At 41.6% G+C, this 26051-nt stretch overlaps 1 protein-coding gene across 3 annotated transcripts; it reads left to right on the top strand.

The window, feature by feature from the left end:
• Positions 1 to 25825, top strand: st3gal4 (ST3 beta-galactoside alpha-2,3-sialyltransferase 4). 3 transcript variants are annotated; one of them, XM_068707404.1, is made up of 13 exons: positions 1 to 280; positions 6831 to 6970; positions 7662 to 7729; positions 9801 to 9872; positions 12959 to 13040; positions 13311 to 13400; positions 14752 to 14849; positions 15236 to 15299; positions 15734 to 15829; positions 17595 to 17784; positions 18332 to 18469; positions 24569 to 24721; positions 24797 to 25825. In XM_068707404.1, the coding sequence occupies exons 4-13, from the start codon at positions 9851 to 9853 to the stop codon at positions 24884 to 24886; spliced, it is 1023 nt and encodes a 340-aa protein (XP_068563505.1). In that variant the 5' UTR covers positions 1 to 280; positions 6831 to 6970; positions 7662 to 7729; positions 9801 to 9850; the 3' UTR covers positions 24887 to 25825. The 3 variants fall into 3 exon arrangements, with proteins under 3 accessions (XP_068563505.1, XP_068563497.1, XP_068563515.1); XM_068707396.1 differs by lacking the exon at positions 6831 to 6970; XM_068707414.1 differs by lacking the exon at positions 6831 to 6970 and having other exon boundaries at positions 3 to 280; positions 24572 to 24721.
• Positions 25826 to 26051: the final 226 nt, after the last annotated feature.

Genomic DNA, 26051 nt, shown 5'->3' on the forward strand with positions numbered 1-26051 from the left:
AGAAGGGAACGCGCTGTAACGGAACGGGGAGAGCATTCTGTAAAAGCTATAACTGCCTGCTCAACCTTCCAACTGAACGCCAGCCTGCGGGTATTGCGTGCATGCTTCTTGTTTCCGCTCCGTTGTTCGGAGAGATGAACTTTGATGCTCGCATTCACATCAGTGCTTCTACCCGGAGCGCGTGTCATCAAAAGCAACGTGAACTTGGTTGCAACATCATTGTACCGTTACAACAGGATCGCTCCGCGGATTAAAGCTCATCTGTCCGGCAGCGTTGCTGGTAAGTAGGACCCTCTCGAGCTAACGCAGGGAAAGCCTCTGTGTGTGTTTGGAGTTTTTTTTTCTTTATCTTTTTTGTACATGCTGGAGGCATTTAAGACCACTGATCTCCTGTAACTGGCGTCATTGGATCACAAGATATCAAATTGAATTTGGCTGTCACGAGGTTTTATTAGTACATTTGTGTCATTTGTTTCTCTGTTGTGCGGTTGGATGGAGAGATTGTCTAACTGTAGACTAGACTGGAAAGGGTTTGGCTGCATCATGTTCGGGAGGGATAGTACCATATGTTCCTGCATATATTCAACCACATGTTATTATGATCCCCTGTGATCAGTCGCATTGCATCTGACCTGAAGTGGAATTTAAGTTACAGTTTAAACCGTGAGCCTCCTGGTTTTATTTCCCTGCTCTCATTCTAACAATTAGGCTACAGGATACACTGGGGTATATTGTGACTCTGTTAGAAATATTGTTGGCCAATGCTGATAGCTCAGAGGCTATTAAGAGCATTGTTGCATTGATAACAGAGTGATAAAGAAATGTTAATTGTTTTTGTGCATTACACAGTTGTCTATTGCTGCAAAACCCACATGTGTTTTTTAATTTGACTGAATTTGACTGAGAAATTCACGTTTATCCTGTTTCCAATCTTTTACATTCATAGTTAAATATTTTTTTTAGTATTTTCTTCATTTGTGAGTATGGTATTGCATGTAATGGTGCTTCGTAGTATTAGTACACATCATGTCGACTTGGAAACTGGCTGACAGATCATGTCCTCTGCAGCAGGGACTCTGCTGAAACAGTCATCCTTGGATCAGTCAGTCGGTATAGCAGTCTGCCTTTAGTCGAATACACACCTGCCCTCTTTAAACATTTATTTGAAGCAAATGCATTTAAACGCTTGCATAGTTTCCGCAGTGTTTTAAAAAAAAGAAAAAAAAGAACCACTTTCATTTAGTTTAGCAGCAACAGGAACAATAACTGACAACTTGGATACAATGAAAAGTGTTTTCATTTTCCAGTTATACCTCTCAACCTTATGTAAGTGATGCAACACTGTGATGGTACCTGGAAAAAAAAAGAGTTCATTTAAGAGATCTTAGCCTGCAGAAGGACTGCGTTACAAAGACAATATGACGTAATTAGAAGAGTCCTGTATCAGCCTGGTTACTTTATACTGGGATTCAGCCTTTCAGTCAAGTCCTCTTACATGATAAGATCCGTGTTCCTGTCTGGCACTGTGCCACTGATCTTGACCGCTGGATCAGGACAATGCATGTCAGACTGTAAAACACAATCTGCCAAAAGTCCAGAGTGGAAAGTTAATCTTGTTCATGGCAGGCATGAGGTCTGACCACACGGCGTAGGGTGCAGACTGTACTGCTTTCATTAAAAGTAAATAACAATGGGATCAATTATAAATCATCAAAATATTTACTATAAAGTAAATATATAGATAATTCTATATGACACCTTATGTGATTTCACACACTTTTATTGTGAAGTTGATCCTTTCTTCCTCCTCTCCTCTTTACTTTGCTCAGCCTCTGAATTGCTGAACGTCAGCTGCAATATCTTTTTGTGCTGTGCAAAAATATAAAGAGAGAAAAGGATGAGAAGTTGATTTTAGTATGTGTAGCGAGGCCTTAAAGGGGGGGGGGGGGGGGATTAAAGGGAACCAACAACACCACCCAGGGAATTACACCCCGGGAAATATAAACTTAAAGACCCTAATATACAGAATTTAGATTAATATATAGAATTAATTAAGGGCACACAGATTCATTACCGATATTTAGACAGAGACGCGTTCATAAAGATTAACATAATATTTATTAAAGGTATCAATAAAAATCATCAAAACATGCAGAACAAAGGAAAGCAAGCAAAACAGGCAAGCAAATCAGGCAAGCAACACAGGCAAGCAACACAGGCAAGTAAAACAGGCAAGCAAAACAGGCAAGCAAATCAGGCAAGCAAAACAGGCAAGCAAAACAGGCAAGCAAATCAGGCAAGCAACACAGGCAAGCAACACAGGCAAGCAAAACAGGCAAGCAAATCAGGCAAGCAAATCAGGCAAGCAACACAGGCAAGCAACACAGGCAAGTAAAACAGGCAAGCAACACAGGCAAGCAACACAGGCAAGCAACACAGGCAAGTAAAACAGGCAAGCAACACAGGCAAGCAAAACAGGCAAGCAACACAGGCAAGCAACACAGGCAAGTAAAACAGGCAAGCAACACAGGCAAGCAAAACAGGCAAGCAACACAGGCAAGCAAATCAGGCAAGTAAAACAGGCAAGCAACACAGGCAAGCAAATCAGGCAAGCAACACAGGCAAGTAAAACAGGCAAGTAAAACAGGCAAGCAACACAGGCAAGCAACACAGGCAAGCAAAACAGGCAAGCAACACAGGCAAGCAAATCAGGCAAGCAACACAGGCAAGTAAAACAGGCAAGCAAAACAGGCAAGCAACACAGGCAAGCAACACAGGCAAGTAAAACAGGCAAGCAACACAGGCAAGTAAAACAGGCAAGCAACACAGGCAAGCAACACAGGCAAGCAACACAGGCAAGCAACACAGGCAAGTAAAACAGGCAAGCAACACAGGCAAGCAACACAGGCAAGCAACACAGGCAAGCAACACAGGCAAGCAAAACAGGCAAGCAAAACAGGCAAGCAAAACAGGCAAGCAACACAGGCAAGCAACACAGGCAAGCAACACAGGCAAGCAAAACAGGCAAGCAAAACAGGCAAGCAACACAGGCAAGCAACACAGGCAAGCAACACAGGCAAGCAACACAGGCAAGCAAAACAGGCAAGCAAAACAGGCAAGCAACACAGGCAAGTAAAACAGGCAAGCAACACAGGCAAGCAACACAGGCAAGCAACACAGGCAAGCAACACAGGCAAGTAAAACAGGCAAGCAACACAGGCAAGCAACACAGGCAAGCAACACAGGCAAGTAAAACAGGCAAGCAACACAGGCAAGCAACACAGGCAAGCAACACAGGCAAGTAAAACAGGCAAGTAAAACAGGCAAGCAACACAGGCAAGTAAAACAGGCAAGCAACACAGGCAAGCAACACAGGCAAGTAAAACAGGCAAGCAACACAGGCAAGCAACACAGGCAAGTAAAACAGGCAAGTAAAACAGGCAAGCAACACAGGCAAGCAACACAGCAGCAGGTGAACCTAGAAATTATAAACAGAGATTAAAAGGGCGCACCATGCTGCAAAATAATGCAAATTAAGATCGTGACTACTTACCGCCTCACACATGGGATAAGTAGTCAGATGGCAACACGAGGAGGAAAATTGTCTAGAACTCACCATGAGCCACCACAGCACCAGGACAGAGGCCAAAAGGAATGAGGCCAGGACCACAGGTGCCTTATAAATGCTGACACTGATTGGGGGGTGTCATGGATGCATCAGAATAAAACACATCTTAGTGCCATCGTCATGAAACTTGCAGGGTGTAGCTTGGGCCAAGGGAGAAGCCGCTACATTTTGGAGTGGATCCGAATCACTGGAGCGGATAGACGCTTTATTTTTCACTTACGAGAACAGCCGTGGCCCGAGGTCTGTGCTCTCTGAATGCTTTTCTATAGTCAGTATAGAGTTAAGTCAGATTTAGCCGATTAAGAGCACAAAATATATATATAAAGTGGGATTACCAGCCTCATTTCAAATTTGTGAATGAACACACACACAATAACAAGGGGGCCTTTAACCTGACTCTGCATTATCACCTAATATTGAGTCTTTATTATGTAAGTTAAGCAATGTGATTCATACATTTGTTGATTTGTTTACTTATAGGGCACAGGAGACACAATGTGTAAAGAGGGGGTGATGGGTGGGTGTTCAGAGAGCCAACATTTCTTTTTTGCCTGCAAATGGGTTAATCCGGCCTTAAATAGATGGCAAAGAATGGCTATTCTAATCAGAAGTCTCATCTACTGCTAACCTCTGCTTTAACGCATGAGTTGAATGGACATGTCAATGATAAGGGAATGAAGGCATTGTTATTTGAAGGTGGATAAAGAATTCATTATTTTTTTTATTTTCTTATTTTATTTGTGCAGAGACGGCACACAATATAAAAGTAATTGCACTAGAGTCAGCTAGGAGCTAATTAGTATCCGTCGTCTGTGGGCAGGTAGTCAAAAAAGCTACATGACAATAAATACACTACATAAAACAACAGAATACATAATAGTCCATCAGTGTGAGATAATACATAGAATCAGCAGGATAAATGCAATTCAGCGTGTTCAAGGTAATTCGTTTTAGTTTTAGTTTGTTCACTTTCACTTCTCATGTTTTGGAACTTTTACTCCCCAACATCCAGATTAGACCTCCCAAACACTGCTCCCCACCGCAAGGTCAACCCTTAAAAACTCCCACTACATGGAACAGCCTTTCAGTCTGTTTAGTGTCTGACCTGCATGCAGAGAAAGTTATATTGTGTCTTATCATAGTGCACTACACGGCCATCAGCTTTTTCCCTGATGAGAGATGCCTTCGTCCTTCAGCTCGAGGATGTGCGGCCGTGGTTCAATATGTCAGTGTGGGAACAGCCTGCGACCACCAACTGGAAATGATCAGCTGACTGCTGCCAAAATACAACAGAGCAAATCTTCTCTTCCATTGGATTAATGGAGACCAGATTGATTTCCAGAGAAGTGGGCAGGATGAACTTGCTGAGTCACCAAAGAGCGTGTGCCTGCTTGAAAGTGTGCAACATCGATTCAGAGCTATACGAGTACAGAGCAACGGTAACAGATTACACTGTGATTGTAATACCAAATTGATACGTACAGTTTTATTGTTAAACACAACTTATTTCACCTAAATGCCCTGTTGCCATCATGAGGGAGACAACAAGTGTGAATCACATGCTGCTGGCGGACAAAGTGCGAAGATGTCCTTTGATGGAAGTCGACATGTAGTGTTGCAACTAAGCAAAAATGTGTTTGTCTAACTTTGGTGGAGCTCTTATAATAGAAACATTAAGTGTTTAAGTTCCAAAGCATCATCTTCCTAAGCTATCTTGAGCAATAAGGGACTTTTAAATATGATAACACTGTACAGTAATGATTTGGTTGACTTCTTGAGCAACAAGAGACAGCATCAATTATGAAGCAACAAAACCACAAGACCAGTTTGTTACACACAAACTCCTCCACCCATCATGTTACAAAATGTGTTCATTAGATCTTATTTCAAACTGGATGGTTTGGTCAAGTCTGCATTGGCCTTAGCTGTTCTACTTTTGGTTAACTATTCAAACTATGCATTTATACCTCATTATTTCAACCATATACATTTTCCTAACTATTTCAACTGCTTATTCACTACTGTTAGCATATTAGCATACTGTTAGCTAACTGTTTTGACTTTCCTGCTCGCTTACTAAGTAGTTTTTTTTACGTAGACTACTGCAGTCTTTCCATGCACGCTCTGGTAAGTGCAGAAGTACCTACTGTGGATGCAGATGCCCCCCCGGGTCAAAGTGTTACAAATGGGCCCCAGATTTAGCTCTTATGACTGGATTAAATTCTGGGATTATGTGTTTTAGAGGAGATTTTCTATTGTGAGCAGAATGCAAATGTGCTTTTCTTTAGAGAGTGTGTCTGTGGTTGAGAGAAGGTTTTAGAGAAGAAGGTCATTTTGAGTCATCATTTATCCGCATCACAGACTTTACCCGTTTAGAATCGACCCATTAAACACGGAAACAATAAAAGCAGTAACAATACAAACATAGCAGATAAGTGACTTTATAACAGGAACAAAATAAACAAAAGCATACATCACTAGCATCACAGAGTTCCAGAGGGAGAGGGCAGCAATGGAGAAGGCCCTGTCCTCCCAGGTCCGATGCTTGGACAGAGTGTGTGTGTGTGTGTGTTTGTGTGTGTGTGTGTGTGTGTGTGTGTGTGTGTGTGTGGCGTTGAGGTTGTGGGTGAGAGTGTGTCGGTGCAGGAGGTCCGAAAGGTATGAAGGGGCGAGGTTGTGGAGGGTTTTGTATGTGATGAGGAGAATTCTGAATTGTATTCTTTGCTGTGTGGGAAGCATAGACCACCAATTAGTTTAATGGGCGATATTGATTAATGTGAGTGTAGTCATGATTCTCTATTCAAAGCTAGCAAAACACAAAAATGACAGAGCTCATGTTAATACCACATGAATGTTAATCTGTAATAATCAGCTTGATTAATGACAACATTAGCACATGTTTCTGCTAATGCTAAGTACATGTATAGCCTTAGCCCCGTCAGCCCTCATCCTCCTTCAGAATTCGGGAAAAAGGAACCAATAAATCCCAGACAACATTTTCCCATGCAGTGAATTTGCGGGAATCACTTCCTCATCGCTGCCTGACTCGTCTTTAATCACTACAGTGTGTGACTAAGCTCTTTCAGTGGTCTGCCTGCAATACTGTGGCGACCCAAAGCAGCATTGCTTTCAGTGCGTCAGTGGTGAAGGGCATTTCTGACAGGACTAAATCTCACTCCGTTTGTTCCTTTTACATCTTAAGGACTTTTGCCAGCGTCAGCCAGACGCTTGGAGGTTCCACAAGGCATCGCACACAGCGCAGCGCTCGACCCCCCTCTGCTCTCCCAGCCAGCCCTTCCTCCCCCTTTCATCCCCCCCACACACTGTATCACAAACAGTCAGGTATTATGCTGCTATTACGTTGCCTGTGGTGTCTGTGAGGAGGTCCTGTGCCTCCTGTGTTTAACAATCCTGTGAGCTAAAGTGTGTCCAGTTGTTGTAAATCCCTCATGTTCAAGAGAGGGGAGGGGGGTGCGGACGCTAGAGGTGATAGGTAGTATTTTATCCAGGATGTTATGAAGGGCTGCAGCAAATTATTTTACCGTAGTGATTAATGTGTCAGTTGATTTTGTCACGTGTCTATAAGAAAATCTCAATAAAAGGCCCAAGCTTGCATATTTAAATTACGTCTTTTGTCCGACTAACTGTCCAAATCCCAGCAAATCCACCCATTTTATTCACAAATGATCAAAATTGTTATAGTTTAATATCTTTTAATTAATAATAATAATAATAATTTCAAAATTAGCATGCTGTCAAATGAAGACAAGAAGAAGATCAGCTCATATCCACATTTCTGTGTTTCAGCGTATATTATTCAACATTGCGTTACGGACCATAGTTAACATAAAAACATCTCTGCCATGCAAAAATGAAGTTTCCTGTTAAGGAGTTATTTTCAGTTCACAGCTGCAATTTTATTTTAGTTTCCTAATCAAGTGCAAAGACAAGAAGAACAAGAAGAGCAACAAGTGGGTGGTGCAGATATTCTCCTGTATCCTATACGTCATGTTGTTTTGTGCATTTACCACAGGGAGAAGCCCAGGCTCACTACATCTGCACCACTGAGGATATAATCATTGGAAATGAAAGAGGGAAAAGGTAAGATGTTCGAATGTATTAATATTGTGGTTTTCTTTGTTGTTATGTAATTGGTTGATACACAGATGCTACACTGAGAAGCTACAAGTTTTGGTAATTTAGGCCTCAGTTTGCAATATTTAAGTTAATCTAAATTAGGAGAATCTGTACTAATTGGAACTACTCATCTCTACAACTGTTTGACTGCATCAGCTGCATTAGCATCAGTCTTTTAGTCCAGTGGTTCTCAACTGCTCTGGCTGCGGGACCCACCATCACCCCTTAATGACAAGCCTGCGACCCAAATTTTCAAAAGATGGTGCAGTCTGAACCTGAGCTGAAGATGTCCTCTGCAGTCGTAGTAGTAGGAGCTCTCTTGTTCCTGTCAGTCCCCGTCCCACACATGTTTCACGTAAACCAGTAAAACTGCTTTGTTTGTTATGTCTGTAGATTCGTCCATTTGTAATGCAAAATGACCGCTTGCCTTATATTGAGCTGTGGTCTGTTGTTTGATGTCTTCAATTCGCCTACTTATAGTGTCATTTGACAGAGGTATAGTTTTCAGTTTATCCGCTGCGGATTGATCCAACAAATGCCGCTTCAGTTTTGACAGCTTCATGCTTTCTTGTGCCAGAACCTCGCTGCACAAAACACACTGAGGTGTTTGTCCTCTTTTGTCCTCAGCGTAAGAAAATCCATATCTCATTAGCACGCTCAATTACCATAAAAACAAACTTTGTGGGTGTTCTTCTAGACTGTGAAATGGCGGGTGTGTATTAGCATTACAAGGCGTTAACTCCAAATACTGTAAGGAGTGTAAATAACTCCACTCACTGTTTTAGTCTGTAAACAAATATGTTAATTTAGAGTTAGCGAAGCACCATATTGCCTGGATCAGCAATTTGGTCAATAAATTACTTAAACAATTAATCAGTTATCAAATATTGTTGTTGATTTAATTTATGTTAATTGACTTATGGTTAATCAACTAATAAGCCCCACTTAGGCATTACATCTCAGCTCTACCATGCAGGCACAGAGCAGTTGCATCCAGTGCTACTTCACCAAAGTCAACACCGGCACACTGGAGAAGAGGGGAAGAAAAACCCGCATTTGAAGTTTGCTCTTCTACACATTCTTAAGGGTTTTCGTCATTTCCTAAACAATAATTTAAGATACAAACACAGCCCAGCTTAATTTGCGACTCAAAATGAAAACACAAACACTCAACTGTAACTCTTAACCTTCTACACCCTAGTTCAGTATCGGATGTTGTGAAATGACTGTTTTGTTTTTCAGGGAGAGGCTTTAGTGTTTGAGTATTGCAGAGTAAAATCTGTGGAGCGTCCCTGTGGTGGTGTTAAACGATCATGTGGTTTCCGCTCCTTCGCGCTCTCGACGTTGGGGTGTGCATGATTTACTGGTAGATTTACAACGGTATTACGTTACTCTTGTTGCAATGTAGCAAGCGCATTTGCACACTCCCACATCTCAAAATAGATATTCAGCTGTGCACTCCTTCAGTTCCCTATTGATTTCTAGTGATGGGCTGGCCCGTGAAGCAGTGTCACACATAACTTCTGTACAACCATTTGGGTGTTGTGGTTGGCTCTGGTCTCCCTCTGAAAATTATGAATCAGTAAGACTGTCGTTAAGATGTGAATTGTGCAATAAATAGTCAGATATGTGTAATGTTACATGCCTTTTAATCTGGTTTTAACTCTGTTTCTCTCTCTGAAGCAACCAAACAGAGTGCTGCTGTGGGATTTCACATATCCCTCAGTTCAGGGAACAAGTGCCTATCAGTCAAGCATGATCCTCTCAAACTGATCTGCCTTCATCTGCTGCCCTTCTCTCTCTCTCTCTCTCTCTCTCTCTCTCTCTCTCTCTCTCTCTCTTTCTTACTCCATCCTCATCTGAGCCTTGTCAATGCTCAACAAGTCTTATTTGTATGTGGGTGAGGGTGTGAGATAATTACAGTATATGACATTTTACGGTGGTTCCCCATTTAAATGAAAAGGAGGAACTATTCAAAATCAGTTTGATGGGATAAAGTATTACAGTCTTCTTCCTTTCTGTACCCATCACCCAGGGTAACCACATGCACTGTGTAGACATGAGAGGACCAAGGAGCACGTGAAGATGTCCCAGAAGGCAACTAAAAGTAAGCTCTTCCGCTGTGGGTATTTTATTATTATAATATATTTTCTATCAGATATTGCTTTGTTCTGATTACTTGAATGAGACTTTCTCTCTCTTGATATTTGCTAAAGCACTAATCTGATCTGTTATTTCTCATGCAATGATGAGAGGATTATTGACCAAAATGCACTTTGTCACAGATAAATGATCTGATCTTTAACATTACAAACACTATTGTATATTTTATATTCATTGGGTTGCCTATGCTCAGTGCCACAAGTTACTTTTTTTTTTTTTTGCCTTTAAAATCAGCAGAATGTTGAAATAATCCCGAACCATCAGTGTGTTACTGCACATCAACATACTGTATTGCACAATGATAACTACCCCCACTACAGTTTGCACCAACAACGTTGTTGCTGTGCCTCTAGTCACACAATATGTAGTCACTTCTCAAATATTCCAAGTCTGGTTTACTCCAGATGTTAAATTATTGTGGGAAAACCCAAAGCTATCTGTTTTTTCCTTTGATTCAAAGGGGGCCCCTGCCTTCATTCCATAGACAAAGGCCCTTTGCAGTGATTCATTTTCAACAAAAGAGCTGCAGTGGCATTGGAGGTTGCTTTATTTTGTTGTGCCATAGAGTGTTTGAAATATGGTCTGTCTCAGTCTTAGTTACAGTTAATTTCTTGGTACTTGGTATAGGCTGTTTAGCTTGTCTCCTTAAAGGAATAGTTTGATCACCGTGAGGTTTCTTGGCAACCAGCAGAGACTCCGGGAAGTCACTGTGTCTGGCACCACACATAGCATCTTGCAATACTGACATTTTGTAGTTTTTACACTTTGGTTTTTGTTCGGATTAAACATTGTTATCTCTGGACTCGGGAGCCAAACTAGCTGTTTTCCCTATTCCCAGTCTTTGTGCTAAGCTAAGCTAAGCTAAGCCTATTTTGTGTACACATTATGAGAGTGGCATCAATCTTCTCATCTAACTCTTGGAAAGACAGCGAATACCCAAATTCAAATATTTACGAAAAACTGTGACGCATCGACGAACGGATTGAATGAGAACTGTTTATTGACAAGTACGTTAAACATACAAGGAATTTGGCTCGGCGAATAGTGCATAACAATAAACACAGTGCAATATGTGAAATCATTTATAAATAGAAAACATGAAAAGATATGGTAAACAATCAAACAAATAAGTGTCTGAGTCAGTGGGGGTCTCGGGCTTTGTTGATGAACACAACTGCAGATGGGAAGAAACTGTTTTTGTGGCGTGAGGTCTTGGTCGTGAAGGAACACAACCTCCTGCCAGAGGGAAAGGACTCAAAGAGTTTGTGTCCAGAGTGAGAGGGGTCGGCTACAATCTTTCTTGCCCGCCTCAGGATCCTGGAGGCAAACAAGTCGTGGAGGGACGGCAGATTGAAGCCAATCACTCTCTCAGAAGAGCGAATGATACGCTGCAGGTCTGCCCTTGTTCTTGGCAGTGGCTGCAGCGTACCAGACCGTGATGGAGGAGGATGAGAGGATGGACTCAATGATGGCAGTGTAGAAGTGCACCACCATTGTCTTTGGCAGGTTGAACTACTTCAGCTGTGTCAGGAAGTACATCCTCTGCTGTGATGGAGCTGATGTTAAGCTCCAACTTGAGGTCCTGGGTTATGGTGGAGCCCCAGGAAGCGGAAGGACTCCACAGCGTCAACGAGGGAGTCACACAGGGTGATAGGGGCACAGTCATCTCCACTGTCTTTAGAGCGTTGAGCTCCAAGTTGTTAAGTCCGCACCAGGTCACCTGATGGTCAATCTCCCACCTGTAGGCGGACTCATCCCGGCGGACTCATCTCCGCCAGAGATGAGTCCAATGAGGGTGGTGTCATCCGCGAACTTCAGGAGCTTGACGAACTGGTGACTGAAGGTGCAGCTGTTGGTGTACTGGGAGAAGAGCAGAGGGGAAAGAACGCAGCCTTGGGGGGAACCGGTACTGATGGTCCGAGAGGCTGAGACATGTTTCTCCAGCTTCAAGTGCTGCTTCCTGTCAGACAGGAAGTCTGTGATCCACTTGCAGGTGGAGTCGGGCACGTGCAGCTTGGAGAGCTTATCCTGCAGCAGAGAAGGGATGGAGGTATTGAAGGCAGAGCTAAAGTCTACAAACAGGATCCTGGCGTAGGTTCCTGAGGAGTCCATATGCTGGAGGATGAAGTGAAGGGCCATGTTGACTGCTTCATCTACAGGCCCGTTGGCTCTGTAGGCGAACCGCAGGGGGTCCAGGAGTGGGTCGGTGAGGGTTGACGGGCCTGTAGTCATTAAGTCCTGTGATTCTTGGTTTTTTGGGGACAGGGAGGATGGTGGAGGCCTTGAAGCAGGCTGGTAAGTGGCATGTCTCCAGTGAGGTGTTGAACATGTCTGAACACCGAAGACAGCTGATCAGCACATTGCTTCAGTGTGGAGGAAGAGACAGAGTCTTACAACATTTCATCACACATAGATAGGAATTGAGGGGATACAGGTTCCTGTACTTCTCATATGGACCTGTCAAAATTAAAAAAGCACTAACGTTCAGTTAGAAATACCTGAAGACATGAATTGAAAAAAATAAAGATGAGTGTCTTGATTACAATTTACTTTCCTTCCTTTTTCCTTTTTATGTATTTTTAAAAAACTTGACTGGTGTCTAGTTATTTAATAAGGCTATTCCTTTAAAGTAAAACGATTCTTCTAAATTTGATGATTTTCACTCTCTGCTATCAAATTGTGACCAATACTGGGTGGAGCGTTTCCTGTAGACTTGTGCAGTTATCTCTAAATAGGAAGTGGTTACTTGCTGTAAATTAATTTCAGTTTCTTTTTTCAGTACCCATTCTGATTAGAGCACCTGCGGTAAATGGGATGCCAACTCTTGGGCAGTACCTTTTTCCATGAAAAAAAATGAAATATTCATACGATAATAATAATACGTATTAATACGGTATTATATGGTCGATATGTATAAAGAATTATTACTTTAATTTTTCAAGACTTTGAAGCCAGTATGTGTTGTATGTGAAATTTGGTAATCCATTTTTAAAAAATGTTTTTTACTGTTTTTTATTCTTTGATTTCCAGCATGGTGCCTTAGGCTTCTCCCAATCCTCCTCTTCTTCATCTCCTTTGTCACATACTACTGCTCCTATGCCATACTTCAGAGGTAATTACACACAAACATTTATTTCCTTCTCCGTTCCACTTGGTATTGAGGTCACACAATTGCAGAAATGTCTTTTTCTTGTTAAAAAATCAGCTCATGAGGCCCGTGTTGCGCTGAGTCACTAAAAGTTAAGAGGACAACCCACATTCTGATCATCTGGCAGTCTGAGCTGCTGGTCAAGTTAGGCCCTCACACAGTTACTGGCCCGCTGCGTTTTTATGGATTCAGCAGTAACTTTCATGGCAGTTGCGGTGATTGTCTGTCTTTCAGCTACGGAGGCACCAGCAAGTCTCCGAACAGTAGCAAGTCGCTGTGTGGTGGCTGGCTAACCCAGAAGAAGTGGGAGAGCCTTAACTTTAAGTGAGTAATAGCACGTCTGTGTTTTTTTTACAAACTGGAGGGAGTGGATGGCTGATTAAGGGAGGAAGGTATGCCAGTATTTTTATTTGAACATAAGGTGCCAGGCTACTTGGAACTGTTATAGGACTGGTCTTTACCAGTCATGAAGGAAAAGCATATTTCAGTGAGAAAGAACAGGGCATGTAATGAAAAACGATTTTCCATCTAAATCATGCAAGTTGAAGCAACTCAAGTGGAATGTGTTGATGAAATGTTTGAGAGGGGGAGTTAAAATTAAACCAATGTTGGCTAAGAATTCATGCTCGATAAAGTTGCACTGTTTGAAGCCAGCCAATGGCTTGTTAGTCCTCCTCAGGTTCTGCTGTGTTAAGTAATCGTTGTTCCACAGCCCTTAGCCCCCTCTCATTTATTTTCTCTTGCTCTATTATCAGTTTACTCAGCTGTATCTTTACTGTTGGTCTTCTATCAGGCTCGCTTCAGTTACAAAATAGTGATATGGTCTCCATCTGTTTGTCCGAAACTCCTCAAAAGGTCACTGTTTATTTCTTTAGCTCAGTAGACCTTCCACTGCCCGCCCTTTGACCTTTTAAACAGTCAATATTCCTAATTCCTTTGTAAAGAAGATGATTTGCATTGTCAAGTAAAGTTGCTGGCTGGTTGTCTATCACATCAGTCATTACAGTCACTGGGAGGCCTTCCAGGCAATCAGAGTGACATTTCTCTAATTAGACCGCTCCCCCCGGAGATTTATCCTGATCTCCTGCGAAGAGCTAGCTGGCACACAAGGGTAGTAAATGTCTGAGAGACTCAGTGTCAAAGACAGTAGGTCATAAACAGCTGGGGGCTGAAGCCAGCGAACACAGAAAAGTAACTGTTTCACAATCTGTACTACAAAGTGCCACAATTGTCTCACTCCACAGGCATGGTGGATGTTCGTGTTTTTATTCCACTCTCCTCAGCAGATAAATGCCAACAGAGTATCTTAATGAGGGGAATTGCTATTGAATGACATCATGTAAATGGCTGGTTTACTTATAATGATCTGGTTTACCGGCTTAATAGATACCAGAACATTTGGGAAAGTTAAGACAAACTTTTCCATGTGCCAATATGAACACTGTACTGTTTGGCAGCACATTTGGTGCTGTCCATTGTGTGGTTTTGATCGTTTTTATAGGCAAAAATAGTTGAAAGTAGTTTTCTCCATCCTTCGCTGTGTGACGCCTCATTCATATCCTACCCTCTCTCTCTCTCAGCCACAAACCCTCCTGTAATATAAGTCATCTATACAGCGAAGCCCTGTGCACTGCAGTGTTATGTTGTAACTCCTGCTCTGACATTTTTCATGCAGCATTAGCAGACAGACGCAGCTCTTTCTGAAACTGGAGGATTTCTTCTGGCGGGAGCATCTGTCAAAGCTGGCATTACCTTATGGCATTAAGGGCAGTGGTATGCTGACTTTACATAATCCTCTGCTCACTTTGCTCAGCATGTGTCTCACATATTGGTGTTACAGGTTGTTGTATGGAGGTGTTTTTCATTTTTTTTCCATATATTCATTTCTTTTTTTCCATCAAGTCAGGATCACAGAGCTAAAAAAACGAACATCCTCTCTATATTCTGTTTCTGAATTTATGACCCCGCCTCACAGCGATGCTTTTAGTCATAAAGTCACAGTGCTTTGATAAAAGTGCGCTTCGACCACGTATTAACAACTCATAACACAGCTGAAGCGCTACACAGCAGTCTTTGTCTGCGTTTTGCACATCTGTATTCAAAGTTTTGAAACAATCACACTATTTCAACCTCTCCTTTTTTTCCACTTTCCCTCCCAGAGCTGCTGCTACTGAAAGTTCTTGCTGTAATTGCAAATTACCAGGTGCCAGCCAACATCGAAAAGTAAGTGTGAGCACACTTCAGCCAACCTGGCTCGTGATGCGAGAAGCTCAAGGTTTTAACAACCCAGCTTTCTTCTGTTATAAGTCCATAGTGCAGTACAGTAATAATTATAATAACAATAATAAAAGCATCGATGCCAATATATATCTAATAACTCACACTACAACAAGAATCTTTTTGAAAACATTGCGATTGGTTGACAATGTTTTCCAGCTGTGGTACACGTCCTGTATTACGTTTTCTTTCCTGCATGACATCATCACAGTGATTATGGCTACTTTATGGCCACATGACTGTCCCTCATTATGGTCTAGAAAGCGAACCTCGGGTGCTATTGCTCGAGTGATGAGTGTGTTGTCAGTTATGTCTCTGGAGAGGGTGACATTTTGTTTCTGAAAACACTCATGTTTGTGTGCGGTGTTTCTTCTCCACAGCCTTGAATGCAGAACCTGCGTAGTCATAGGCAATGGCTTTGCCATTAAAAACAGCTCCTTGGGAAGCATCATCAACAAATATGACGTGGTCATTCGGTAAGCACAAAGGGGAACACCTCATGAAGGTATTGTTGTTAGTGCTGTGACATACAGTTACTATTATTACTGTTTGCTTGTGCTGCTGTTCGTGGAGAAGAGGAATTAATTAGGATTAAAAAGTTTTGTAAACTGGCTTTGCTGCTTTTTGATTCCACTCCAAGCTCTGCATTTTTAGGAGGTGACTGTACTACATTTTACATTCTTGCAAATAGTGACCCATCAGCAGCGATAATAACATTTTTAAACCCAAGACCTCTTCATAACTACCATCATGTTTCAGGATCGTTAGGACTGATTCATCAGAAACAGACGGATCTTTGCTGGATGCCCTTGAAAAGGGAATTTGGTGGATTTCCCCACAACTGAAAGCAGGTTATAAATTCACTCGGCCGTTCGCTATTAATGGACAGTATCCGACTGTGTGACCGTCTGAACCTGACATAGCGCCGTCCTCCCGGCAATTAGTAAACTATTCTTTAGTGCCTTTAAAGGAGAATAGAAAGCATTTCGTTTACTCAGGGACAAAAGGCACTCTGCAAATCTGACTTTACAGCCTTGGAATGAACACATGCATTCTGAGTTTTTATAAGCCTCTTTCAAACAGCCAGAATTTGGCCTGGTCACAATGCATTTTTCTCTCCCCACCATACCCCCCCCTCCTCTCCCCTCACTCACATCTCTCCCTCTCTTAAAGCTAATCGTTCCATGGCTAAGTAGAATAAGGTTATTGACACTGAGAGTTTGACGTCACTGGGCCGGTTCTATCATAGAAACCGCGAGACTCTGTTAAAGCGTGTCGGGACTTAAGTTTCCAAAGTGCAGAGTAGTTATTTAATAAAAGAAGATCTCAGTCTGTGCTGTTGTGTTACTTATTTCATCAAGGAATGAGTTATGATGTGGTTTGCAGAATATTTGTTTTAAGCCCTGAACACTCTAGTGTGAGCTAGTTGTCCCATTTACAGGCAGCTTTCTTTTTTTTTTTGCTGTATTATTTTGCGGAAAGTTGACTCTGAAAAGTGGGATATTTACATTTACATTACACTTTTAGAAGTGGAGAAGTAGCTCCTCCATTTAGAAGGAAAAGAAGAACCTCAAAAACATCCTGGTTGATTTAATGGTACATGTCGTACATCAACAGGCCGCCTTGACACCACAAGCGACTCGCAAATATTTAACTCTGCAATAACACAATCCTGACGTCAAGGTCTACCCAATGTTCCAGTAGCTCCTGAAACTCATCTGCTATCTGTTATTGAGCACTTCTTTTATCAGTCTCTCTGAAAAATGAAGCATGTTCCTGCAATTCACACATCATATTCTAAGGCAACAATTACAAAAAACTACAGCTCCCATAAAAATAAAACTGATTAAATCATATAGAGTCTACCATACTGTTTAGAAAGGCTCCGTTCCAAGGCTGTATTTTTTAGTTTTTTTGGTTTGTGTTATTACAAATGTCAGTAGTGTTATGAATGAGGTTTTGCGGTTTCAGACATACTCTCTATGTATATATTTTCTTTATTATTTGAATAAAATTGATTATTTTAATTATACATTGTTAAGCCGGAGTCAGGCCCACCCACAGAAATGGTCCAGTGAATACCCCCCCTCCCAAAAAAAAAATCTGTTTTACAAATGAGCTAAAAGTTAGTTTAGAGCAGGTCATGTGGGTGGCCACCAATTCTTCCCATCTTTTTTGGTTTTGTTGAGCAAAAATGGAATTAAAACAAACCTGAAAATTCTTGTCGTGTCCCTGTCTTAGGTTGAACGATGCCCCAGTGAAGGGCTATGAGGAGGACGTAGGAAACAAGACCACCATGAGGTTCTTCTACCCCGAGTCGGCCTCTTACAACCCTGGACTGCACAACGAGCCTGGCACGCTGATGGTCCTGGTGCCTTTCAAGCAGCAAGATCTCCGCTGGCTCAAAGAGATCCTCTATAATGAGAAGAGGGTACAGGATATGTGTGAGAATGCACTCTCTCTCTCACACAACACACACACACACACACACACACACACACACACACACACACACACACACACACACACACACACACACACTTTCCATCTCACTCTGTCTCACTTTCTGTCTCTCCCTCTCTGCCTCACATAAACACTCTCCTTTCAGCTTCTTTTCCAGTCCCTGCCAGCCATCCATATCAGGAACAAAATACTTAAGAGGTTCAACTTCAGTGGTGCCAGTGCCCTTCAGAGTTAAATGTAGTTTCCATCGCAGACATCCTTCACTCTGTTGCTCCCGGCACCTCCGGCCTCCTTCTGCTAATAGTTGCAGGGTCATTACATGCTAATTTGCACATCAATTTGGTTGCCTCCAGAAATGAGGAAGTCATAGGTTCAATTGCATCTCTGTTTGTGCTAAATGAACTGTGGTAACTGAAAAAATAGCAATATCTCTCTTCCTGTCCTTTTTTTTCCAATTTATTTTTTCCCAACATCCTGTGTCTTATCTTTCTCTTTTGTTTTTGTGTGCCTTCCAGGTCAGGAAAGGGTTTTGGAAGCCCCCTCCCCAAATCTGGTTGGGTGAAATGAATAAAATCAGAGTGCTGGACCCCCACTTTCTGCACCAGACTGCAGACAGACTGCTCCGGATCCCTCTTCACCCCAACAGCAAACAGGTAAGAGCTCCACTTCCACGTCACTGTATGAGAGTCATGAACTATAACTGTGTTTGCAATGCTTCTCCTCTGTTGCAACTCATGACCTTTTCTGTCAACCTCAAAAGAATTTTCCCACTAGAATCCTCTTGTTTGTTCCCTTCCTCCCGTACCTCCCTTCTGTCCCCTTTTGCCCTTCACCGCTCCCCACATGAATGTTAACAAGGCTGGATGGAGCGTCCACTGATTAGCCACAGCTCCTCGAATGATATCTCTTGAGCGCTGTGATAAACAGTTTACTGAGAGAGGCATTTCTCTTGAAATGTAGCCGGGTCAATAGCAATTTTGGGAATCCAATTACTGCAAAACATGATGAAGATTAGCTTCTACTAGGCATTCTGGTGAGTCATTGTAAGATAAGCTCCTTGTGTCTTCTAGGCTGCGCAGTGAATCGCTCGGAAAATAATTGGCTTTTGAAGAAAAGCCAACATATTGTATAGATTTTAACCAAATGCTCTGTTTTTAGAAGCAAAGGACAACTCCCAGTGTTCCGTCTCTGCAAAAAAGCTAATTATTTTAGCTTTGCAGAACGCAGTATCTTTTCTCCCGAAAAGATACTGCGTTGACAGTTGGCTCAATGAAACAAATGTGAAAGTAATGGATAAAGTAAAGGACATACAATGTAACTTAATCAAAACATAACAAGCAAAAAGAGGAAACATAATCATATGCTAACTCATGAAACTGTGACTGGGGGGCAGCGATTGTGCAATGAGAAAACAACGTGTGACATTTTTTCAGTGATCTGTTTCTGTTTCACAAATTGAACTCCTACTCTTTGGCTGAGGTGATTGGATTTGTAAACAGCCTGGGATCTGACTGAAGTTTTTATTGTCCCATTGCATCCCATCTGCCAAGTGGGGCTTGTTGTGTGCTCGGTAGGGACCGTGTCTGACGTGGGCCCGAGCCAAGTTTCACTTTGGTTCTGCTCGTTTGCCTCTCCTGAGCCCTTTTTTTTGTCAAGTAAAGAATACTCGGGGGGGGTTACCCTTTTGGACTGCAGTACAAACACCACTGGCTGGGGCATGAGAAGGGTGAGCAGTGGGAAGGCAGCGATCCTCAGCGGGCTCAAGCGACAGGAGCTCTGCACCATCTGCACAGACTGTAAGAAAAAGGCCCAGGGGGGGAGAGGATGGTGGGTAGGAAGAGGAAGAGAAACAATAGGCAGAACCGGGTTGTTTGTTTGCTACAACATCTGAAACTCATCTGAGCTTTATTCACGGCCGCAAACATATACATTTGTTCTTATTATCTCATCTGTTCTCTGATTTAATGCATTTAATTAAAGGGAACCTAGATTTCTCTCACTATCTTCGATCTGTCTCGTCTTCGTCTGTGTTTTTCCTCTGTCCCGTCCTCGGGTATTCCTAATACCAGCGGGAGTCCTGACTGCAGCAGACCTCCTCTTTGCAGATGCCTCCCTCCGCTAATGACCCTGCCAGATAGACAAGGACCCCCTCAAAACACAGGGAGGCACAACCTGATACTCTCACACAGGCAGCCACTTCTCCCCCCTGTCCTTCCTTTCCTTTTTTGCATTGCAGGCACACACGCACACACACGCACACACACACACACACACACACACACACACACACACACATAACTCTTATGTTCACACCCGTCTCCCCAAACACAAGCCTGTGTTCCGCTCTTGTAGGTCAGGCTTGCAGCGGTGACAGTATGCAGCCCCTCCCTCTCCTCCCCTCTCCTCCCCTCTCACCAAGGCTCCATGGGCCTGCGTCCAAACTATGTGCCGGGCCGCTGCAGAGCTCTGGTGTTCGCCTGTGTGCTGGCGACCACATGAGGCTAATACACACAGAGTGTCAGCTGTGTCCCATTGCAGGTTGCTCGTCAGTTTCTGAATTGAAGACAGTCGTGCTCAGTGCGACAGCAAAATGATCTGGTTTAATGTTTTAGAGAGGAAAGACACCGTGTTACGGTTTCTTATCCAGGCTGTCGTGGTCAGATCCCCTTCTGTATCCCTGCAGTGGAACTCATGTTTGTTTCAAATTGGTTTAAATTTAACACAAGTGCACTTAAGCCCAGCAAAACACACACACACACACACACACACACACACACACACACACACACACACACACACACACACACACACACAGCCATATAGAAATGTGCTTTCAGTTGTGCATCAAGGAAATCAGAAGTAAAGAGCTGTTATCTTACCAGACAGCTGTGGCTGATTTTTGCACACTTAGGTCTGAGCTGTTTACACCTCTATGGGAACAATAGGCACAGTGCTGTGATGAAGGTCTTATCGGATGAACGGTCTAGTAATTGTTATTTGCATAGATCCAACTCTGGTAAAATGTATTTTTTACATCTTGCAGAAAAACACACACATACTTCATATACGCTCATTTGCTGTCTTCGTGAGAATTAGATGAGATAAACCTCATATCTGTCCGCTGACTATGAAGCTACAGCCAGCTGGAAACAGGGGGAAATAGTTAGCCTGGTACCTTCCAACGGTTAAAGATCTACCTACCAACAGTGACTTTGAGGTTCTCAGGCAACCAGCAGAGGATTGAGGAAGTCACAAGAAATGGTTCCGTACACAGCGTAAAACCACATCTTGTCATTTTGTTTTTTTGTATGAATTTAACAAAGAGATACGACATTCTCATTAGTGAGCTTTAGAGGCGCTCAAGATTTTGTTTTTGACAGAGCAAGCCAACGAACCGTTTCCAGTTATTATGCTAATCTATGCTAACTGGCTGCTGGCTGTAGCTTCATATCAAACAGAGAGACAGTGGTATTAATCCCATCATCAAGAAGGCAATTAAATGTTCTCAAAGTGTCAAACTATTCCTTTGAATAGAAAAAGTATGGAGAGCCTGCTGTTCTGTTATTTGTGAACAAACAGTATCAGTGGAACCTTTTTTTCGCAACTGGGTAGCATGGTTTCTAAAAATCATGCAGATGACATTTTAATAATTTATCAGCTTATCTGAATTTACAGTAAAAAGGACGTATATTTTTGGTAAAAATCAATGTTTTAGGTAATCAGTAAACCTTGGCTCGAGGAAATGTTGGAAGCAGGCCATCGTCACCACTGGCATGTGCGATAGAGATGTACTTGCAGGGCTCTCACAGAGGGAACTTGATGATAACATGGAAAGCTGTAGAGAGGGGAGATGTGAAAAGGCTTTTGGGGAAAGCGTGCACATTTTGGAGAGGGATGGAAAGAGAGAGTTTCTTCTATCTCTCGGTCATGTGGAAGTGATTCTCCTTCTTGCCTCTGTGAACATGGATAATCATTGACAGGGTTGTATGGAAAACGGCCAACGACACAGGGAGATCTCTGTACACAGTGAAAGCTTGCCAGGGGCAACACACCCAACATGTCTCAACTCATTAACTTTCACATTAGTTTTTAATTTTAAAAAGATACCAGTGGGGTCAGTTGATTTCACTTCTATTTTATGTTTTCAGCAAAGGCAGATCACAACTTGAGAAAAATATATTGTGGCACAGGATGCCCTGTGATTAGTATAACATCTCTTTGTGTTAGGGTGAAGCCTAACATCATCAGGGCTGAAGGTGGTTATCTTTTTCATCTTATTATCTTTATACCTCTCATTCTGACAGTTGATTTGGAAAATAGCATGAATGAAGTTGTATATCAGTGATATTCAGTTGAATTTTCAACTACATTTATTTTGAATTGGCTGAAATCACAAATCACAAATTTGCCTCAAAGGGCTTTACGCTCTGTACACATACGACATCCTCACATCGGTACAGGAAACACTCTTTAACAGGGAGAAAGGAAAGGAAGAGACCTTAGGGAGGATGGACAAGAGTGCAATAGATGTCATGTATCCAGAATGAACTACATAATAGAGTTACAACACATTCAACGCATGTGACATAAATGATTCATATAGTGAGAGTAGTAGGCAGAATATTGATGTACGACAACGAATAATAACAGCAGCAGTCGATATCATGGATAATAATAATAATAAAAGCATTACTGGTGTCAGTAATGTGACTAATAATACAAATAATGATATTATATAGCATAAAGGTATCCTAGGAAGTATATCAGCGTATGTTTATTGTACCAATAATGCAAATCATTATTTGTTGATCATTATCAAACAGGCTTAATCGTTACACTGTAGAGAGGTGAATACCTTTAGCAGGCAGCATCAGAGTCGTCTGAGTGTGTCGATGTGTCTGGGACATTTTCAGCATCAGGACCTTGCATTGATTTAAAGTGGCTTGAAACCAGTTTCATTGCACACAGGCAGCCGATGAATGGATTTATTTGGTGTGATTTGTTCACTCATTGTAGATTGTTTTGGTTAGTATCTTGACTGCAGCTTTTTGAGATAATTATCTGTTATAAATTGTAGGAAGGCCTGTAAAAAGTTCATTCAACAAACAAAGATGACTTTCAGTATATTGGGGGCCTTTATGCCGTTATTAGATCGTTGTCAGTGGAGAGGTGACAGGAAAGGAGGGGAGAGGGATCTAGGAAACAACATGCAACAAAGGAAACATCATGCAAGAAAGGTCCCTGGCCGAGTTGTTGCGATTAATGGTTGGCGTCCTAAACCCCTCGGTCACAGTAACGCCAAATCAACTTTTTTTGGCAGAATAGTCTTGTCATAGAGATACAGCGGACAGGTTTGGTGTTGTGTGAGAGCCGTGTTTGCTTATACATGTTTCTATGTTATTATGTTAATTGTTTTGATGTTGTTTATAATTTAAATTGATTTATTAAGATATATTATTTATATTTTCTGTTGATATCCCTGTTTTTGTGTTAGTGGACTTCCTCGAAAAGAACATTTTTAAATGTTGCCGTGGATAGAGCATAAAAGCAGCACAGTAGCAGCCACACAAAGACAATAAATCAATAAACAATGAAACAAACATGCTCTGTAAAAAGCACCAGAATACACCAGAATGTGTTTTCTTCTTTTTTTTCTGATGTTTTTGTATAAATTTTGAACAAAACTGTCAGTGAGAACATTGCCTCTGAGCCAAGTTCCCGTTCAAATTTTCAAAACAAGTTAATAAATTAAAAACACCTTTATAGCTGAAGGTAAAACTGTCTCTCAAGTATTTTGCTCAACAATATTGTGTGGTAAATATGCCTCAAGTTGTTACTTGTTACTGGCATCTAGAGTGCTTCTCTCCAGATAGTGAGTAAGCCGCTGGAAAAGACCCAGTTTGCAGGGTGTGAGCTTATGTGAATTAACTCTTTATTCACGCAACACAGACATTTAGGAAGCTGTGATTGCATATGTTGTGTTTTAACTGTTTATTTTACCCATTGTTAGTTACCTTGTCTCTGAAAAAAAAAGCTGCGAGACGATCTGAGGATTATCTTTGCTTTAAATAAAATGAGAATACTTTGAATATAGGTCCACCTGGCAAATGTAATCCCAGGATTGCAAATTTCAGATTGTTCCTTTAAAGTGTTGTTTTGTTTCGCTAGAAGCTCATCTGATGTTTTACATTACATAACAGTCATTTTGGCAGATGCTTCATTTCAAAGCGACTAAGAGAATAAGTGCATTCACCCTCCGTCGGGACAAGAGCGACACGTCATCGAAACATGTTCACAACGATCAATGCTGAGGTCATTTGATGGTAATATCCAGATGGGGAAGACTTGTGATGAACTGTAAGTGAAAGTCAGGGCCCGCAAGTTTCTGTTGCCCTCTTTCTCCATCTAGTGGTGGAATGAGAGGCTGCAGTTGAGTCATGGTATTCCTGCATGTTCTAGCAGATGCGCAATTAGCATTTTGCTTTTTTTTTTTACATAAATTGCTCATTTCATAACCTCTTTTATTTGTCTAGCAAAGGTGATATTGAGTGCATATAGATTTTTGCACCTCTTTTATTTCACACACCATACTCAGTGACGCACATCTCTGGTTTCCAATGTGTGTGTATGATGTAATGTATGATTACAGTGCAATTTGGTGCAGTTTTTGTGTTACTTTCTTTGAGAGCTGTCTGTTAGGATCTTTTTTGATGCCAAACCACGGTGCACTCATTATGTGTTGTTTGTTTCAGCAGCCAGTGCATCCTACCACGGGTATCCTCGCTGTGTTTGTTGCTCTCAACTACTGTGATGTGGTCCACATTGCTGGTTTTGGATACCCCAAAGCAAACAGCCAAAGGGTGCCTATCCATTACTACGGATATGACACCATGAAGTCCATGAAGGTGGGTAGCGCCGGTCATCTGTAGTACCTCAAATGTAATCTCTGTTTTGACGTACAGTGTTTCTTTCCCTTGCAGAATTCTTATCATGACCTCAATCATGAAGCGGAAGCCTTAAAAAGACTGGAGGATTCTGGAGCTATTTTGTACCTTCACCCACATTTATGATTCACACACTTTTCCAGTTTGATTTACACAACACCAAATCATGAAATTTGAATTCGGTTTGGGTCATCCCAGCCAAATTAGATCTTAATGTGCCTTCTGCAGTGGGATACATGAGTGGTGCATTAAGTCACCATGTGGTGCCATGAGAGTCACAGGTCTGGCTCTGAAGAATGTTTATCTCCCTGGCGCCTTACATTCTGTCAAATTGAAAGACATGAATAGATGATTTAACTGCTTTTTAAATGGCTTTTCTTTCAATTTCTTAACAACCTTTGGTAACATGGCTCAGCATTTTGCGTAGCGTTTAAACTTTTCTAATTTTTATGGGTTTTGAATCACGACTTTCAAAGTGAGTTTGCAGGACACTTCATGTGACAACCCAGTTGTCTTGTTTGTGATAAGCAAAGTTACGTCAGATTAAGTGAGATTTTTTGATAATTCAATGCCTTGATGTTGTTTTTAAGGCCATGTGATAGTGTGGGCTTCAAATGTTGGTTTTGTTAAGATTCATGCATATCATTGTGCTGCAAAAGTAATCAAAGTGGATTAATTCTCACTCAAACTGGTTTGAAATTCATTTTCAGTTTTTCAGTTTTATCAAGTCAGAATCTGTTTTACGGTAAAGAGGTGTTAGAATTTTTTTTTTGGTGAACTTCACTGTCAATGTACATTTTACATTAAATGAAAAAAATGAATTAATCACAAACCTAATTTGCACAGGATTCTCTACTTTTAATTTCTTGGACTGGAAATACGACTTGTATTTTGCCCATTTGTCAGAGTTTTGGTAACAGTTGTTTGGGATTTTTAATTTATTCAATCTGTGTCATTATTATAATTTTCTTTTTTCTTTTTCAGAAACAATACCAGTAAATGGTACCACTGGATATTTTGTAATGTACAGAATGAAATAAAATTTTAATTATAAGGAAATCAAAATGAATGGCATTTGATTTGGTCAATTTATTTATGTTCACATGGATTATTAAACAGGCACACATTCACTTTATGGAAATCACTACACATGCATTCATTTACCAGAGTGAACCTACGTTGAGCTGCAGTTGTACCATTCATTTTAATATCACTGCACACCACAAGATGGCAGAGAGCCTCTATTGCCTGCACATTGTACAGTAGGTACTGCACTGCACTGCACATGGTG

This window comes from Cebidichthys violaceus, unplaced genomic scaffold, assembly GCF_023349555.1.
Source record: "Cebidichthys violaceus isolate CVI_PGR_0920_01 unplaced genomic scaffold, fCebVio1.0.p SCAF_1, whole genome shotgun sequence".
NCBI classification, from domain to species: domain Eukaryota; kingdom Metazoa; phylum Chordata; class Actinopteri; order Perciformes; family Stichaeidae; genus Cebidichthys; species Cebidichthys violaceus.